This window comes from Oncorhynchus nerka, linkage group LG9b (genome assembly GCF_034236695.1).
Source record: "Oncorhynchus nerka isolate Pitt River linkage group LG9b, Oner_Uvic_2.0, whole genome shotgun sequence".
Taxonomy (NCBI): domain Eukaryota; kingdom Metazoa; phylum Chordata; class Actinopteri; order Salmoniformes; family Salmonidae; genus Oncorhynchus; species Oncorhynchus nerka.
Window position 1 is genome coordinate 9,302,577 of NC_088424.1, and position 21,123 is coordinate 9,323,699.

Genomic DNA, 21,123 nt, shown 5'->3' on the forward strand with positions numbered 1-21,123 from the left:
GAGTGATCATCACAAAACCCTGACCTCAATTGAAAAACTGAAAAAGCGTGTGCGAGCAAGGAGGGTACAAACCTGACTCAGTTACACCAGCTCTGTCAGGAGGAATGGGCCAAAATTCATCCAACTTATTGTGGGAAGCTTGTGGAAGGCTACCCAAAATGTGTGACCCAAGTTAAACAATTTAAAGGCAATGCTACCAAATACCAATTGAGTGTATGTAAACTTCTGACCCACTGGGAATGTGATAAAAGTAATAAAAGCTGAAATAAATCATTCTCTCTACTATTATTCTGACATTTCACATTCTTAAAATAATACTGACCTAAGACAGGGAATTTCTACTAGGATTAAAAGTCAAGAATTGTGAAAAACGGAGTTTAAATGTAGTTGGCTAAGGTGTATGTAAAATTCCGACTTCAATTGTACTTTGAAGAAGTAGGAAAATGACAGCTCTGCAGCATAATTAGGTTCCACTAAGCTATATGGAATTGTTTTAAGAAGGTCATACCAAGGATCATTTAGCTATTTGATTTAGAATTTTAAGACCGCTTGAAGTTTAAAAAATATAAAAAATGTATTTGTTGAATTGCGCAAACCACCATCGTTGTTCGTTAGAGTCTAATCTTTCCATAGAGGGGTCATAATAGTTTGTAAGCCAAACGGTAACGGACGCTAGAGACAATTTTAACACCAAAACCTGCTAAAAAGGTTCTCAAAATGTTGTCCAGATAACATTACAAAAATGTTCTCTCTTCCTAGAGAGCCACTCTTCCCTAGATACCTAACCCTAACCCAATGGGCTCTGGACAACGTCTACATAGGGAATAGGGTGTCAATTGGGTCACGGCTGGTGGCTCAACACAACTATGTAACAGTGTTTGTGTGCTGATGTAGTGTTCCCACAAATCTGAGACTACTGTATGTTAAAGTGTCGACATACCACGGCTGTTTCTGTCTATGGAAGTGGACGTTTATGGCAATGATTCCTGTGTCTAGTCACTTTACCCACACCTATATGTACATAGCTACCTAAACTACCTCATATCCCTGTACATAGACTCGGTACTGGTATTCCCTGTATTTCACCAAGTTACTTTTACTTGTTATTGTTAACCGTTATTACACTATGTATTTAATTTTGTATCTGTATCTTAACTCTGCATTGTTAGAAAATTACCTGTAAGTAAGCATTTCAATGTTAGTCTAGTTCACACGTTCACAAAGGTTTTGTTGTCTACGGTAAGTCTGTGTGTTCTCATGCATTTTTTGCTCCAAACAACTGGCAGTCTGTGCAAGCAACTGTATCCCCATTACGTTTTTTACATGCAAATGGTGGTGAGTGCACAGCTGCTCATTCCGAACCCCGACTATGTAACTGCGCTCCCAGCCCCAAGGATTCCCATCAGCGTCCCTATGAAGGGGAATGCTAGCCACACATGTTGCATGAAAAAAAGTGGTTCATGTTTATAAGGAAACGTCTTTAGGGGAAGGGTCAGTGGCTTCATTTTCACTTCATTTTCCACCTGACTTGAAGAGTGTCAGGGTGAGAGTTGTGTTTGTGTGTTTTGGTTTTGACTGCAAGAGATATCGATGCTGGGATCAGGTCAGGAAGGGCCTCAGAGCCTCTCGAAGGCAGAGTTCACATTTGGTAAACATCAAGGCTAACGCTAGCTAGCTTATGTGTGGTTGTATTGCTGTTGGGTTATAGGAAAACTGAGGCTAAATGCAATCATTTTGGCTGGCGGTATGTTATTAAAAGATTCTCAATCCCTTGAGATAGATTTCAGGTAAGGTTTGGGTCATACTGGTCCAGCCACAGTAAGCTTTAGGGTTGAATTCACACTGAATACAGTGACCAAGAATAGGGCTATTACAGTGACCATATTACCACCACATCGGAGGTCACGAGTCATGATGGCAGTCAAATTCCATGTGACCGTTTAGTCGGTAATTCGGCTTCTCCAAGCTCTGATACTGCTGATGGTCATTAGTAGGCTACCAAACTTGCTAACTGCCTGGTACCCCACACTCTGTTGTTCCTCTAATCACGCCGACATCAATCAAATCAAAAATCAAACACTTCATGAGAGCCCATGAGCTGATGTTGCTCAACATTTCTATAGGCTATGCAATTGCATGAGAAAACAGAGTGATGGCATCTATTAAAAAGAGGAGGATCCTGTCAGCTTTCTATAGGCTTGGCCTGCTATATGTATTTCTCAACTTTCCTAATATTAAGCACATTGCTTCTCTTTACAACAGGAGTATAGCCTACCTGGCTGGCATGAAAATGAGCCACGGAAATGCTTCCTCCATTCTCTATTTAAGTGCATAGATGACATATCTTTTTTCGCTGCCTCTGTTTCGATACAGGTGCAGGATAATGGTTCATTGTAAATCAAAACAAATTTCACCCATATATTATTTATTATAGGTAAAGGCAATATTAAATAAAGAATAATGTGATGGGTGACAATATTAACCGATTACTTGTGAGAAAAGACCCAATCACGTGACTAAGAGCCATGTGAGTAAGAGGTGCTTTGGCACACAGCCGGGAGAATGGAATTAGAATATTCAGCCCAAGGGCACAACGGCCACTGGCCGCAAAAGGAATGTGATTTTTTTAGAGGGCATTACGGCCACACAAAGGGGATGCAGCCGGGAAATTCGAGGAATTATCAAGTGCTTGTCAAATTGTGAATGAGAGACTGATGAGGTGTGTGCAGCCTGCAAAACAAAACTGAGCTCATGTCTTTCATGCAACTTTAAAAAAAAAATCATCATTAATCACAACATGCAGCCTTGGAATGTATTAAAAATCAAAACATATAGCCCAACATTTGTATCACAACTAAAGTTACATAAATAACTCTAAGTTAAGCATATAGGAGTACCTGTTTCTTTGTTAACTGCTCAACACAGAATAGCCGCATGTGCGCACTCTCTCAAATCGTTTGGAGAAAATATCCTTTCTATTTTATTCAGCTATGTTCAATTAGATTATTCATACTATAAAATAATATAAAATAATATACAATTATTTAAAATAATGCCTTGGAATTCTAAGCAAGTCTTGTCTGCTAAATGAACGTGTAGCCCACAGCCATAGAGATCAGTGTAGGCTGTATTACATGGATTTATTAGACTTTTTAAAATGTAGATGTTCCAAAGGTCTGCATCAGTGCCTTGTAGGCTATGTGTGGAAGCCAGCAGATAGTACACGTGTTTATGTTAATTACCGGTCAATTACCGTGAGCCCGGCAGTTATATGCTTGGCAATCCCCGGCTGACAAAATGTCATGACCACCACAGCCCTAACCATGAACATGTAATCTATACAAGCCTTCCACAAAGTACACATCAACTCTATTCTGCTGTCTGCAATCAAGCTTCTTCATGTTACACACATGGGAGCATACAGAAGCATTTGCATGGCTAGGTTAGAGCTGCTCCATTGTATGGTTGTGCTTGCCTTGGCTGGCTAGGACTGACAGTACTCTTAAGAGACTCTCTTGTGGGGCATTAGCCTGCTGGTGTCTGCAACAGCTGGCCTCTAACCTGCTTGTCTGAGACAAGACTACTCAGTGGTCTCTGTGAAAGAAACCTTGGGCTGTGTCCCATTGCTCTTCAACAGTTCCCTTCCCATTACGTTCCCTTCCCATTACAATACTATTTCACGTGCAACATCCTGTCCCTCATTACAACAAATTGGTAAAGGGATCAGATAGGCTTTCAACATATTTAATTCTCCTATTAGGCCATGCCAGATCAGTGATCATATAGAGCACGGAGGGGCAACTGGCGGCCCGCCCCCCTTTTGTAGGAACTCAGTCGGGTCTCAACTTACTGTTGAGACTTAGAATAATAAAATACACATTTGGTTGTGCATCAGCAGTCATTCAATTAGCCCATGTCAGCAAACCTTTTTTTGATAGGTAAGTTAGTCTAGTGGCTAGCTATCTAAACTTGTAGTTAGCACTGTCAAATTATCGACCAGGGTGGGGTCCATTGATCATCAGTTATCATACTAAAAACTGCAAACATTTGCCTCTACCCTATGGCAAAATGTCTATAGAGCTATAAAAGGGTATATCATACACTGATTTGAGGAAACATTGGGAAAGTAATTCTGCTTTGAAAGTTGATAAACTTGTAAACTCACTTTTGAGAAAACTGTCTTTCAATGTTTTGGTACTACTATTGGAGAGCCCTTCTTTGTCTACACCCATTCAGCATTGTTCACACCCTCTTAAGCCTTAGCCCCACCCATCTCTTTAAGGGTTGATCTGTGCGTTCTGTACTAACTTGCCAGCTACTTCCAGAAATCTAAGAGACAGAGAACAGCTCACTGACATTACTCGCCCTATCTGTGGCTTTGCGTTCAGAGCGCACACTGGACGCTCTAGCCGATAAGTAGGGTTGTTCCGAAAGCTCTGACCTCACAACCACAGTCGAGCACCCAAGCTAACTGGCTAACATTGGCTAGCTACTTTCAGACACATAATGAGACAACACCTCACTCTGACCATTTTACTCGCCCTAGCAGAGCTGGTTAGGCTTTTTTCATGTTATCCAGATCGTTGGTGACTGTAACTGTGCTGCTGGCAACAATTGAATTACGATTTGTTGCTGACACCTGACATATTCAACAGGTGTTGAGTGTTCAAAAATGCATTGGTTATTCTGTGCTCTGGCACACTAAAATGTTTGTCTTTTTGTTAAGAAATGTAGCTAGATTAAAATATATATATATATTTTTTAAATCAGGTAGGCTAGTTGAGAACAAGTTCTCATTTACAACTGCGACCTGGCCAAGATAAAGCAAAGCGTGTGACACAAACAACAACTTATTTACACATGAAATAAACAAACATAAAGTCAATAATACAATAGAGAAAGTCTATATACAGTGTGTGCAAATGAGGTAGGATAAGGAGGGTGAAGCAATAATAGTGAGGCAATAAATAGGTACAAATACATTTGTAGTTGTCCACATATTCTAAGTCAGAACTGTCCAGAGTAGTGATGCTGGATGGGTGGGTAGGTGTGGGCAGCGATCGGTTGAAGCATGCATTTAGTTTTGCTTGCATTTAAGAGCAGTTGGAGGCCACGGAAGGAGAGTTGTTTGGCATTGAAGCTCGTCTGGAGGTTAGTTAACACAGTGTCCAAAGAGGGGACAGAGGTATACAGAATGGTGTCGTCTGCGTAGAGGTGGATCAGAGAATCACCAGCAGCAAGAGCGACAGCATTGATGTATACAGAGAAAAGAGTCGGTCCGAGAATTGAACCCTGTGGTACCCCCATAGAGACTGCCAGAGGTCCGGACAACAGGCCCTCCGATTTGACACACTGAACTCTGTCGGAGAAGTAGTTGGTGAACCAGGCGAGGTAGTCATTTGAGAAACCAAGGCTGTTGAGTCTGCCGATAATAATGTGGTGATTGACAGAGTCGAAAGCCTTGGCCTGGTCAGAAACCAGATTGCATAGTGGAGAAGGTACGGTGGGATTCGAAATGGTCGGTGATCTGTTTGTTAACTTGGCTTTCGAAGACCTTAGAAAGGCAGGGTAGGATAGATATAGGTCTGTAGCAGTTTGGGTCTAGAGTGTCTCCCCCTTTGAAGAGGGGGATGACCGCGGCAGCTTTCCAATCTTTGGGGATCTCAGACGATACAAAAGAGAGGTTGAACAGGCTAGTAATAGGGGTTGCAACAATTCTGGCAGATCATTTTAGGAAGAGAGGGTCCAGATTGCTTAGCCCTGCTGATTTGTAGGGGTCCAGATTTTGCAGCTCTTTCAGAACATCAGCTATCTGGATTTGGGTGAAGGATAAATGGGAGGCTGGGCAAGTTGCAGTGAGGGGTGCAGGGCGGTTGAACGGGGTAGGGGTAGCCAGGTGGAAGCATGGCCAGCTGTAGAAACATGCTTATTGAAATTCTCGATTATCGTGGATTCATCAGTGGTGACAGTATTTCCTAGCCTCAGTGCAGTGGGCAGCTGTGAGGGGGTGCTCTTATTCTCCATGGACTTCACAGAGTCACAGAACTTTTTGGAGTTAGTGCGACAGAATACACATTTCTGTTTGAAAAAGCTAGCCTTTGCTTTCCTAACTGCCTGTTTATATTGGTTCCTAACTTCCCTGAAAAGTTGCATATCGCGGGGGTTATTCGATGCTCATGCAGTACGCCACAGGATGTTTTTGTGCTGGTCAAGGGCAGTCAGATCTGGAGTGAACCAAGGGCCATATCTGTTCCTGTTTCTACATTTTTTGAATGGGGCATGCTTATTAGATAGCTAGATAGCTTGCTAGGTCAACAATGAATCCCAACGCATGACGCAAAGTTAGTTAGCGAGCCATCCAGCTAATGTTAGGTAGCTAGCTTGCTAACAGTACACTATAACTTGAAATGAAAATACTTTGTCAAATTTAGAGTGCAGTCTTTTGTTAGACATGTAGCTAGCTAGCTAAACAATGGACCATCATCACAACTCATGACGTTACTATCCTGCATGAATCTGCTGGTAGCTAACCACCAGGTTCTATGACTATAACTAGTCACGCAAATGTGTCTGAGATACGAAGAATAAGATCATATACATAACGTTAGCTAGCTAACAGTACACTTGAAATGAAACCACTTTCTGTCAAAAATAGAAACATATAATATCTGAAAATCTTACCAGTATACATCATGGTTGGATGCGTCTCCTGTCTGATGCCATGCATGCATGCCTTAGTTTGACGATGTAATCCAGACTGGTGTTTTTTCCATCTCTTAGCTATCATAATCGAATTCTACTGATTTCAGAACTCGGTCCTCCAGAAAGTGGAGAGCATACACATCATTTTAGCTCAGAGCGTCCCAAACCGGCTCAGAGGGTCCCAAACTAGGAGGTCCATGGCAGCCCAAGCACACACAGGTTCCACGGGCTCCAATAAGGGCTTACAGAAGCCACCTCCCCTAATACTTACCCAAGAAGCCTGAACTCTCAGAGACTCATGAGGCCTGAACTGTCATTCCCATATAGGGAACCAGAACCTGCTGCAACTTGGCTATGCACACTAACATGCTACCACTGCAGCCCAAGTTACTCCACAGTTCCAAGAATAATACTTCCCTTGTAAGCCTGAAATGTAAGAACTCGTACAAGGAACCGCAAGTCCAAAACCACAGAACACATGTTGCGACTTGGTAAGCGCACACGCTTACTGCATAGCATCGACCAGTTGGTGAACCATGGCAGCCTGAGGCTCAAATCCACATGGAATTGTGGTAACTCGGATAAATGAACAAGCTGCGCGCTGCCTAACACCTACTCTCTGGACCCAGCGTAAGAACACTATGAGTCACACTGGGAGCGAGCAGTTACATCCAAGCGATAAAAACTCACGAAGGTATGTCGGGAATGCCAACTCACTGCAGAAAAAATATCATCATGGCCCCTGAACAAGCAGCCGACAAACCCCTAGTGGAGTATTTGTATGTTTTATCAATCCCCACTAACTGAGCAGCAACTCTTCCAGTGGTCCAGCAAAATAAATGCAGTTATAAACCATTTAAAAAATATTACAATACATTTCACAGCAAATTTCAAAACACACCACACACCACACCATGCCCTCACACCACAACACTACTACCACATATCTACCACACAAAATCCATGTATATAGAGCTATTCCATACAATGTTTTATAATCTGATTCTACTGCTGCATCAGTTACCTGATGTGGAATAGAGTTCCATGTAGTCATGGCTCTATGTAGTACTGTACACCTCCCATAGTCTGTTCTAGACTTGGGGAATGTGAAGAGACCTCTGATGGCATGTCTTGTGGGGTATGCATTCATGTCCGAGCTGTGTGCTAGCAGTTTAAAGTTCAGTGTATTCAAAATGTCAATACTTCTCACAAATACAAGCAGTGATGAAGTCAATCTCTCCTCTACTTTGAGCCAGGAGAGATTGACATTAAAATGATTTATGTTAGATCTCTGTGTACATTTAAGGGCCAATTGTAATTTTCCTAGGTCCCTCTTTGTGGTACCTGACCACAGAACTGGACAGTAGTCCAAGTGTGACAAATCTAGGGTATGTAGGACCTGCCTTGTTGGTAGTGTTGTTAAGAAGGTGCTTTATTATGGACAGACCTTTCCCCACCTTAACTACTGTTATATCAATATGTTTTGAACATGACAGTTTACAATCCAAGGTTACTCAAAGCAGTTTAGTCTTCTCAACTTGCTAAATTTCCACATTATTCTTCACAAGATTTAGTTGAGGTTTAGGGTTAAGTGAATGATTTGTCACAAATACAATGCTTTTAGGACTAACTCCACCCATTCTGAAACTGACTTCACTTGCTGTGGTAGTTGACATGTATCGTGTTGAGTCATCAGTACACATAAACACAAAGGCTCTTCTCAGAGCCAGTGGGAGGTCATTCATAAACCTGAGTTCTTGAGTGACATCACAGGATAACTTTTCGACAGTTAACGTAACTGTTAACACTAATGTTAGCACAAAGTATTTTGTAACACATTTACAGTGCTTTCAGAAAGTATTCACACCCCTGGACTTTTTCCACTTGTTGTTGTGTTACAGCCTGAATTTAAATGGATTCAATTTCGATTATTTTGTCACTGACCTACACACAATACCTCATAAAGTCAGTGGAATTATGTTTTTGAAAAGCTAAAATGTCTTGATCCTCAACCCACTATTCAAACCACTTTGTTATGTAAATTCAGGAGTAAAAATGTGCTTAACATAATAAGTTGCATGGACTGTGCAATAATAATGTTTAACATGATTTTTGAATGACTACCTCATCTCTGCACCCATCATACAATTATCTGTAAGGTCCCTCAGTCGAACAGTGAATTTCAAACACAGATTTAACCACAAAACCAGGGATGTTTTCCAATGCCTCACAAAGAAGGGCACCTATTGGTAGATGGGTAAAAAAAAAGCAAACATTGAATATCCCTTAGAACCTTGCAAAGTTATTATTTACACTTTGTATGATGTATCAAGTCCCTAGAAAGATACTCAGTTGCTGGAGAGGAAGAAAACTGTATACTTCTGGCCCCTCCTTGGACACTGTGTTAACTAACCTCCAGACGAGCTTCAATGCCAAACAACTCTCCTTCCGTGGCCTCCAACTGCTCTTAAATGAAAGTAAAACTAAATGCATGCTACCCTCGTAAAACTGACCATCCTACCGATCCTCGACTTCGGTGATGTCATCTATAAAGTAGCCTCCAACACTCTACTCAACAAACTGGATGCAGTCTATCACAGTGCCATCCGTTTTTTCACCAAAGCCCCATACACTACTCACCATTGCGACCTGTACGCTCTCGTTGGTTGGCCCTCGCTTCATACTCGTCGCCAAACCCACTGGCTACAGGTTATCTACAAGTCTCTGCTAGGTAAAGCCCTGCCTTATCTCAGCTCACTGGTCACCATAGCAGCACCCACTCGTAGCACGCGCTCCAGCAGATATATCTCACTGGTCACCCCCAAAGCCAATTCCTCCTTTGGTTGTCTTTCCTTCCAGTTCTCTGCTGCCCATGACTGGAACGAATTGCAAAAATCTCTGAAGCTGGAGACTCACATCACACTCACTAGCTTTAAGCACCAGTTGTCAGAGCAGCTTACAGATCACTGCACCTGTACATAGCCCATCTGTAAACAGCCCATCTATCTACCTACCTCATCCCCATACTTGTATTTATTTATTTTGCTCCTTTGCACCCCAGTATCTCTACCTGCACATTCATCTTCTGCCGATCTACCATTCCAGTGTTTAATTGCTATATTGTAATTACTTCGCCACCATGGCCTATTTATTTCCTTAACTTACCTCATTTGCACTCACTGTATATAGACTTTTTGTTTTCTTTTGTTCTACTGTATTATTGACTGTATGTTTTGTTTATTCCATGAGTAACTCTGTGTTGTTGTATGTGTCGAATTGCTACACTTTATCTTGGCCAGGTCGCAGTTGCAAATGAGAACTTGTTCTCAACTAGCCTACCTGGTTAAATAAAGGTTAAATAAATAAAAAATATATAATAATGGATGTGATAGGTGAAAACTGACAACGGATCAACAACATTGTAGTTAGTCCACAATACTAACATAATTGAAAAAGTGAAAAGAAGGAATCATGTACAGAATAAAACTATTCCAAAACATGTATCCTGTTTGCAACAGGGCACCTAAGTAATACTTTCAAAAATGTGGCAAAGCAATTAACTTTTTGTCCTGAATACAAAGTGTTATTTTTGGGACAAATCCAAGAAAACACACTAGTGAGTACCACACTCCATATTTGCAAGCATAGTGTTGGCTGCATCATGTTATGGGTATGCTTTAAATAGTTAAGGACTGGGGAGTTTTTCAGGATAAAAAAAACTAACAGAATGGAGCTAAGCATAGGTAAAATCCTAGAGGAAACCCTGGTTCAGTCTGCTTTCCACCAGACACTGGGAGATGAATTCACCTTTCAGCAGGACAATAACCTAAAACACAAGGCCAAATCTAGACTGGAGTTGCTTACCAAGAAGATAGTGTATGTTTCTGAGTGGACGAGTTACAGTTTTGACTTAACTCTGCTTGAATATATATGGCTTGAGAATGGTTGTCTAGCAATTATCAACAACCAATTTGACAAAGCTTGAATAATTTTGAAAAGAATAATGGGAAAATATTGTACAATCCAGGTGTGCAAAACTCTTACAGACTTACCCAGAAAGACTCTCTTTAATCGCTGCCGAAGGTGGTTCTCACATGGATGCTCAGGGATGCGAATACCTATGTAAATGAAATATTTCATATTTCAAAACATGTTTTCACCTTGTTTTCCGATGGTTGAGAAGGAAATCTATTAAATCCATTTTGAATTCATGCTGTTGCATAACAAAATGTGGAATAAGTCAAGGGGTATGAATACTTTCTGAAGGCACTGTAGATAGTTTGATTTTGTGAGTCACCGCAAACCTGGTGATACTTTCCATTAGAAATTCTGTTAATTCTCATACATTGATATACACTGAGTATACAAAACATTAAGAACACTTTCCTCCGGTTGCACCCTCAGATTCTTTGGGGAATGGGCTCTACAAAGTATTAAAAACGTTCCACAGGAATGCTGGCCCATGTTGACTCCAATGCTTCCCACAATTGTGTCCAGTTGGTTGGATGTCCTTTGGGTGGTGGACCATTCTTGATACACATGGCAAACTGTTGAGTGTGAAAAACCCAGCCGTGTTGCAATTCTTGACACAAACCGGTGCCCCTGGCACCTACAACCATACCCTGTTCAAAAAGGCAACTCTCAATTGTCTCAAGGCTTAAAAATCCTGATTTTATCTGTCTCCTCCCCTGCATCTACACGGATTGAAGTGGATTTAACAAGTGACATTAATAACGAATCATAACTTTATCCTGGATTCACCTGATCAGTCTACAGTGGCTTGTGAAAGTATTCACCCCCTTGGCATTTTTCCTATTTTGTTGCCTTACAACCTGGAATTAAAAATATATTTTGTGGGGGTAGTATCATTTGATTTACGCAACATATTTTTTATATTGTGAAACAAACAAGAAATAAGACAAAAAAAACGGAAAACTTGAGCGTGCATAACTATCCCCCCCTCCCCCAAAGTCAATACTTTGTAGAGCAACCTTCTCTATAAGCTCGGCACATCAAGAAACTGTGGGGAAAAAAATTCAAGGCAAAACTGCTCCAGCTCCTTCAAGTTGGATGGATTCCGCTGGTGTACAGCAATCTTTAAGTCATACCACAGATTCTCAATTGGATTCCAGTCTGGGCTTTGATTAGGCCATTCCAAGACATTTACATGTTTCCCCTTAAACCACCCAAGTGTTGCTTTAGCAGAATACTTAGGGTCATTGTCCTGCTGGAAGGTGAACCTCTGTCCCAGTCTCAAATCAATGGAAGACTGAAACAGGTTTCCCTTAAGAATTTCCCTGTATTTAGCGCCATCCATCATTCCTTCAATTCCGGCCAGTTTCCCAGTCCCTGCCGATTAAAAACATCCCCACAGCATGATGCTGCCACCACCATGCTTCACTGTGGGGATGGTGTTCTTGGGGTGATGAGAGGTGTTGGGTTGGCGCCAGACATAGCGTTTTACTTGATGGCCAAAAAGCTACATTTTAGTCTCATCTGACCGGAGTACCTTATTCCATATGTTTGGGGAGACTCCCACATGCCTTTTGGTGAACACCAAACGTGTTTGCTTCTTTTTTTCATTAAGCAATGGCTTTTTTTCTGGCCACTCTTTCGTAAAGCCCAGCTCTGTGGATTTTACGGCTTAAAGTGGTCCTATGGAGAGCTCCCCAATCTCCGCTGTGGAGCTTTTCAGCTCCTTCAGGGTTATCTTTGGTCTCATTGTTGTCTATCTGATTAGTGCCCTCCTTGCCTGGTCTGTGAGTTTTGGTGGGTGGCCCTCTCTTGGCAGGTTTGTTGTGGTGCCATATTCTGTCAATTTTTTATAATGGATTTAATGGTGCTCTGTGGGATGTTCAAATTTTCTGATATTTTTTTATAACCCAACCCTGATGTATAGTTGTCCACAACTTTGTCCCTGCCCTGTTTGGAGAGCTCCTTGGTCTTCATAGTGCCGCTAGCTTGGTGGTGCCCCTTGCTTGGTGGTATTGCAGACTCTGGGGCCTTTCAGAACAGGTGTATGTATATATGCTGAGATCATGTGACAGATCATGTGGCACTTAGTCCACAGGTGGACTTTATTTACCTAATTATGTGACTTCTGAGGGTAATTGGTTGCACCAAATCTTATTTAGGAGCTTCATAGCAACTGGTGTGAATACATATATATGCACGCACCACCTTTCTGTTTTTACATTTTTTAATTTTTTGAAACAAGTCATTTTTTTCATTTCACTTCACCAATTTGGATTATTTTGTGTATGTCACATGAAGTCCAAAAATGAAGTCTAAATTGTTTTACAAGGCACTGTATATCATGTAAATTAAAATATTTATTTTTCTCTAAAACCTCTGAAATCCTATTGCTTTGAATAAAGTTAATCAGTCACATTTCTCATATGGAAAGATGAGTTCCTTTATTAGTATACCCTGTAGTCCAGATGTATCTCTTCCTAGGTGATCCCTTGTTCTTCTAACGTGTGTGTTTTCTCTCGTCAGCGGGAGTCTGTCCAGGGTTTAGATTAGAACAACTTACTGCTCTTCATTGATACACTGCTGATAGGGTAGACATGCAACCTGTGTGGGTTGGTGGTTGGCTGGGTGGGTGGGTGGGTGGGTAGGTGAAGGGGTAACAGTTGGAACCCCTCTCTCTCTCTTCCTTGCATCTCTTCTCAGTCAGGTGCCGGTTCAGACAGAACTCAGCAAGTCATCCAGGTCAGTCAGGTGTAGGGCTTATGGGTCAGGGGTCAGAGGTCAATCATTGGCCCAGTTCAATAAGGGGACCCCATGGCCCTTGCCAAACCATTCTTCAAATAGCACAGTATGTTTTTCTCATTAACATTGGCTGGTCATACTAATGAGTACTGCACACATGTGGCTATGCATTTAAGAGGCATCCCCGCAAAGATATGAGATTATTGACTGCCTGACTGATAGGGGTCATATTATGTGCAAAGTGAAACTCTTTGTCTGATAGTCAAAGTGAGGGCAGTAGATTGCTCTTGGCAGGGATTGCCTCTATAAGCTATTATCTAGGATCAGTGTTCCATATCCCAAGTGTAACTTTGGCATCAGGAGGTGAATAGCTAAAGAGACCTCTGATCAGCTGGAATTAAACATTTGAGAACAGTAATATTCGACACACTTTTACTTCTGTTCATATACACCCAGTAAAAACGTATGTCCAGTGGGTTGCCAGTTCCAAGTTGGGCTCACGGAGAAAAAAACAACTTGAGTAATTAGTAATTATCCAGCTGTAAAGATGTGAACATTCACAACAACAAAAAAAGTACAAAACATCTAGGTCACATTAAATAGAAGCCTCTTCAGAAGTTGTGTTCCACCTCAATCGTCCACGCTCATTAACCTCTAGTGACTCCCCATCCCGCATGAGGGAGCGCAATCATCGACTGGCACTAATTAGCATAACGCAACAGACATATATATTCCTAGAAAATATTCCTATTCATGAAAATCACAAGTGAAATATATTGAGACACAGCTTAGCCTTTTGTTAATCACCCTGTCATCTCAGATTTTCAAAATATGCTTTACAGCCAAAGCTAGACAAGCATTTGTGTAAGTTTATCGATAGCCTAGCATAGCATTTTGTCCAGCTAGCAGCAGGTAACTTGGTCATGGAAATCAGAAAAGCAATCAAATTAAATCGTCTACCTTTGATGAGCTTCGGATGTTTTCACTCACGAGACTCCCAGTTAGATAGCCAATGTTCCTTTTTTCCAAAAATATTATTTTTGTAGACGAAATAGCTCCATTTGTTCTTCACGTTTGGCTGAGAAATCGCCCGGAAATTGCAGTCACGAAAATGCCGAAAAATATTCCAAATTAGCTCCATAATATTGACAGAAACATGGCAAACGTTGTTTATAATCAACCCTCAAGGTGGTTTTCAAATATCTATTCGATAATATATCCACCGGGACAATTGGTTTTTCAGTAGGACCGATTGGAATAATGGCTACCTCTGTATTTTATGCGAGAATCACTCTGGGAGCCATCAGGTGACCAGTTGCGCAATGTAGCCACTTATGGGTATTCTTCAACATAAATGCATAAAACTACGTCACAATGCTGTAGACACCTTGGGGAATATGGAGGAAAAGTAATCTGGTTGATAGCTCATTCATTGCTCAATAGGGACGCATTGGAACGCAGCGCTTTCAAAACATGAGGCACTTCCGGGTTGGATTTTTCTCAGGCTTTCGCCTGCAATATCAGTTCTGTTATACTCACAGACAATATTTTTACAGTTTTGGAAACTTTAGAGTGTTTTCTATCCCAAGCTTTCAATTATATGCATATTCTAGCATCTTGTCCTGACAAAATATCCCGTTTACTACGTGAACGTTATTTTTCCAAAAATGAAAATACTGCCCCCTAGTCACAAAAGTTAAAGGCCTCAATATACCACAATGTTTACTGCTCTCCTGAGTGTGCTAAAGTATGCCCCAGGTATAAACCTCCTGTAACCTGAATCCGTAATACGTTTCCCAGTTCCTGACAGCTGTGACCCTATTGGCTAAGGGAAAGGTCAACGCTATGCAGCTGCCTGTCAAAAGCGATTAGTCATCAGCTGCTGTGACATACATGGGAGTTTTTGATAATGAGCATTCCGTGTAAGGGGGTTCAGAAGTTCAAAGCTGCAGTGTGTAAGAGTTTCATTCCAAAATGCTATATACAGTGCATTCGGAATGTATTCAGACCCCTTGACTTTACAGCCTTATTGTAAAATGGATTAAATATTTTTTTCCCCTCATCAATCCACAGACATCAATCTAACTCTAACCCCATAATGACAAAGCAAAAACAGGTTTTTGGAGAGAAAAAAAATCTAACTTATTTAAAAAAAATATATATATATAACATTTACATAAGTATTCAGACCCTGTACATAGTACTTTGTTGAGGCACCTTTAGCAGCGATTACAGCCTCAAGTCTTCTTGGGTATGGCGCTACAAGCTTGGCACACCTGTATTTGGGGAGTTTCTCCCATTCTTCTCTGCAGATCCTCTCGAGCTATGTCAGATTGGAAGTGGAATGTTACTGCACAGCTATTTTCAGGTCTCTCCAGAGATGTTTGATCGGGTTCAATTCCGGGCTCTGGCTGGGCCACTTAAGGACATTCAGAGACTTGTCCCAAAGCCACTCCTGCGTTGTCTTGGCTGTGTGCTTAGAGAATCCTTATCCTGTTGGAAGGTGAACCTTTTCCCCAGTCTGAGGTCCTGAGCACTCTGGAGCAGATTTTCATGAAGGATCTTTCTGTACTTTGCTCCATTAATCTTTTCCTCAATCTTGACTAGTCTCAGAGTCCCTGGCACTGAAAAACACCCCCACACCATGATGCTGCCACCACCATGCTTCACTGTAGGGATGGTGCCAGATTTCCTCGAGACATTCAGGCCAAAGAGTCCAATCTTGGTTTCATCAGACCAGAGAATCTTGTTTCTCATCGTCTGAGAGTCCTTTAGGTGCCTTTTGGCAAACTCCAAGTGGGCTGTCATGTGCCTTTTACTGAGGAGTGGCTTCCGTCTGGCCGCTCTACCATAAAGGCCTGATTAATGGAGTGCTGCAGAGATGGTTGTCCTTCTTGAAGGTTCTCTCATCTCCACAGAGGAACTCTGGAGCTCAGTCAGAGTGACCATCGGGTTCTTGGTCACTTCCCTGACCAAAGCACTTCTCCCCCGATTGCTCAGTTTGGTCAGCTCTAGGAAAATGTTTGGTGTTTCCAAACTTTTTCCATTTAAGAATGATGGAGGCCACTGTGTTTTTTGTTGTTGTTGTCACCCTTGCCCAGATCTGTGCCTCAACACAATCCTGTCTCAGAGCTCCTTTGACCTCATGACTTTTTGCTCTGACATGCACTGTCAACTGTGGGACCTTATATAGACAGGTGTGTGCCTTTCCAAGTCATGTCCAATCAATTGAATTTACCAAAGGTGGACTCCAATCAAGTTGTAGAAACATCTCAAGGATGATCGATGGAAACAGGATGCACTTGAGCTCAATTTCGAGTATCATACCAAAGGGTATGAATATTTATGTAAATAAGCTATTTCTGTTTTTTATATTTAATACATTTGCAAAACTTTCTCCAAACCAGGTTTTGCTTTGTCATTATGGGGTGTTGTGTGTAGATTGATGAGGATTTTTTATTTATTGAATTCATTTTAGAATAAGGCTGGTATGTTACAAAACGTGGAAATGTGGAAATAGTCAAGGGGTGTGAATACTTTCTGAATGCACCGTATCCATTTTCAGAAATGTTGTTAAATCATATTTTATTGTTGAAAGAAATTATTAAGCCACCTAAAGTCACTGAACCCCCAAGCCATAAGACTGCTGAACAATTAATCAAGTGGCCACTTTACATTGATACCCCCCCCCCCCTTTGATTTTGTTTTTACCCTGCTTCTTCTCACTCTTTATTATCTATGCATAGTATATATGCATAGTTTACCCCTACCTACATGTAGAAATTGCCTCGACTAACCTGTACCCCGCACATTGAATCGGTTCTACCCCCTCTATATAGCCTCGTTATTGTTATTTTATTGTGTTACTTTTATTTAAAAAATGTTACTTTAGTTTATTTATAAATATTTTCTTAACTCTATTTCTTGAACTGCATTGTTGGTAAAGGGCATTTAAGTAAGAATTTCTCAGTAAGGTCTACTACACCGGTTCTATTTGGCGCATGTTTATTTTAAAAAATGTAAACCTTTATTTAGCCAGGTAGGCTATTTGAGATCAAGTTCTCATTTGCAACTGCGAGCTTGCCAAGATAAAGCATAGCAATTCGACACATACAACAACACAGAGTTACACGTGGAATAAACAAAATATACAGTCAATAATACAGTAGAACAAAAGAAAACAAAAAGTCTATATACAATGTTTAGCAGATGTTATTGGTCACATAATACAGTAGAAAAAAAGAAAAGTGAGTGCAAATGAGGTAAGATAAGGGAATTAAGGCAATAAATAGGCCATGGTGGCGAAGTAATTACAATATAGCAATTAAACACTGGAATGGCAGATGTGCAGAAGATGAATGTGCAAGTAGAGATACTGGGGTGCAAAGGAGCAAGATAAATAAATAAATACAGTATGGGGATGAGGTAGATATATGGGCTGTTTACAGATGGGCTATGTACAGGTGCAGTGATCTGTAAGCTGCTCCGACAGCTGGTGCTTAAAGCTAGTGAGGGAGATATGAGTCTCCAGTTTCAGTGATTTTTACAGTTCGTTCCAGTCATTGGCAGCAGAGAACTGGAAGGAAAGGCGACCAAAGGAGGAATTGGCTTTGGGGGTGACCAGTGCGATATACCTGCTGGAGCGAGTGCTACGAGTGGGTGCTGCTATGGTAACCAGTGAGCTGAGATAAGGCAGGGCTTTACCTAGCAGAGACTTGTAGATAACCTGTAGCCAGTGGGTTTGGCGATGAGTATGAAGCGAGGGCCAACCAACGAGAGCGTACAGGTCACAGTGGTGGGTAGTGTATGGGGCTTTGGTGACAAAAAGGATGGCACTGTGATAGACTGCATCCAATTTGTTGAGTAGGGTGTTGGAGGCTATTTTATAGATGACATCGCCAAAGTCCTACATTTTTCCACTTCACGATAACAGCACTCACAGTTGACCGGGGCAGCTCTAGCAGGGCAGACATTTTCCAAACTGACTTGCTGAAAAGCAGTGCCACGTTGAAAGTCACTGTCATCAAGGCAATGGGTGGCTACTTTGAAGAATCTCAAATCTCAAGTGTTATTTCATAGTGTTGATGTCTTCACTATTATTCTACAATGTCGAAAATAGTATAAAGAAAGAAAAACCCTTGAATGAGATGTGTCCAAACTTTTGACTGGTACTGTATATCTGAGGTGACAAAACAAAGACCAGTGTGATTTTATTGTTATACTGGGAAGTTTTCTTTTTTGCTATATTTTTTTGATTGTTTGATATTGTGGTCTGTGGTGTTGAGTTCTGCAAGATTATGTCATTTGATAATATTCATTACACGTTTAGGAACCTTACTTTCCAGTTTTTTAATGTTCCTATTAAGAAGTTCCAGTAGCTGAGTGAATACAAGTCTAGGAAGTATGGCAATTTGAATTTACAGGTTTAGTTATTTGTGCAATTTGTGTTGTGCTGTATTTTACTTTATTCTATTGTATTGATTTTTTTTGTTCTATGAAATTGTATATGCAGTGCTCCCTTGAAAAAGACACGCTAGTCTCAATGGTGACTATTTGTCTCTTTATACAGGGCGCCCGTGTGTGGTTACGCGAGGAAGAACAGTACCTCCCCAGCACTGTTTCCTCTTGCTCTGGAGGCGTGGTGGTTTTCGCTACTGAATATGGACAGGTAAGACCATAACACTCCCCTTAAAAAAAAAAATATTCACCCAAGTGAGTTACAATAAAAATCTGGCAACACCTCAAGGTGGTGCTTACCTACTTTTGGGGCTGCCAGAGTTCTGTGTTTATTGGTTGGGATCCCCCTTTTCCCAACCTTGCCTGCATTGACAGTATCTGGCAGCACAACATAGGCAATATACATAGCATGTTAGAAACACAGGACAGCAGGCCTTGGGGAAAAAGGAAAAGATGTCTTTTTTTAAATGCTTTGATCCATATATTGTGAAAACAAGGGATCGACAGGTTTGTAGCTCGTTTAGGGGTCATAGCGCAAAAATCAAATTAACTTCAATGGAATTTGCTAAGGCCAAAATGATCAACTATGTTTAAGGAATATTCAGACCGGAAATAAACCTTTTTTATTGTTGCAACATATAAAGCATGATTTCTCTAAAGAGGATGGTCCTGGAAAGGACTCAATTAAAGGCTGGACACTACTATGCCTATACAACTCAATATAGGTTACTTTAAGAGTGTTTTTCTTACAATACTGTTGTGTTTGCTTTTGAAGCAAGTGGTCATCAACTTCTAACAATGGTTTGACGATGAGCACTACAGAGGAGGCAACCAGTATACAGGGAAGAGCATACTGGTAGTGCAGGCTGATACACCCATAAAATGATGTGGGACAGGCTCTTGAAATGCCTGGTTTACTGCTTATTAAACTGTAAGGTCACTTTGAACACCACTGTGTTTTGGTGTGTACTTTTGGTTACACTTACCCACAACTCAAAACACTGTTGAGTTTGTTATTTAGGCTGCTGGGTTTAACTCCCTAGAGGTCAGTTGCTAACAACACCTTAGAAAGAGAGCATTGATGCCACTGAAGTTGACACAGCCCTGACAGACAACTAACACTCACGTTTACACAGTCCTGTCTGAATTTCAGGAGGTGGGTGGTTTAGCTTGACTGAAACCTCAAGAAAGGGAAAGGGGGATACCGAGTTAGTTGTACAACTGAATGCATTCAACTGAAATGTGTCTTCCGCATTTAACCCAACCCCCCTGAATCAGAGAGGTGCGGGGGGCTGCCTTATTTGACATCCATATCATCGGCGACCGACGAACAGTGGGTTAACAGGCTTTAGCTCAACTGGCTAACATTGCCACAATATTACCAATCCTATTTGCCATCTCTTCAATCTAAGCCTAAAGGAAAGTGTGTGCCCTGAGGTCTAGAGGGAAGCAAAAGTCATTCCGCTACCCCAGAATAGTAGTGCACCATTTACTGGCTCAAATAGCCAACCAATCACCCCATTACCAACCCTTAGTAAACTTTTGGAAAAAATTGTGTTTAACCATATACAATGCTATTTCACAGTAAACAAATTAACAACTGACTTTCAGCACGCTTTAGTGAAGGACACTCAACATACACACTTACACAAATGACTGATGAATGGCTGAACGTAAGAAGATTGTTGGAGCTGTTTAAGCGAGGTTAATATGGTAGAAATTGTGTTTTTATACTGAACAAATAGCATTTAGGGATTGTAAATATGTAATATCACTGGAATTATCTAATTTACTTCCATATGCCACTTTGGAGAGGTTTAGGGACACTTGGAAACGTCCCGTGACCACAGCTGACACCACTGACTAAAACATCTGCCCATTTCTAGTTGTCAGGTCTATCAATCCCATTTTTTCCCCTGATATTGTTCACATGTTGTGGGAGCCATCTTCCAGCTCTGAGCATCAATAATTCAGGTATATCTTGTCAATGAAAGACTACTTTAAAAATAAACTGTTATTTTGTGTCTGCTTGATCTTATGTATTCTGAACTATGTAACTCCTATCTATCTTCTGATCATTTCCTCATAATCTCCCAGATGTTTTCTTTCCAAATATACCAAGTATTGGCATGTCAGAATCATGTAATTACACATTAACTTTTGGGTATGTCTATTTAGTCGGAAATTTACATTTTGCCATTTCTGGGAACTTTAGCCACCACTAGCTAGCAATCAAAGGAATGTGTTTGC

The 21,123-nt window shown here is 41.1% G+C and overlaps 1 protein-coding gene across 1 annotated transcript in view; it reads left to right on the forward strand.

Annotated features, from left to right (window-relative positions):
- The window catches only part of myo10 (myosin X), a 253,221-nt gene that overhangs the window by 35,904 nt on the left and 196,194 nt on the right, over positions 1–21,123 (forward strand). The window contains exon 2 of the mRNA XM_065013323.1: positions 18,986–19,084. Coding sequence (XP_064869395.1) covers positions 18,986–19,084 — 99 coding nt within the window. The remainder of the gene's footprint in view (positions 1–18,985; positions 19,085–21,123) is intronic.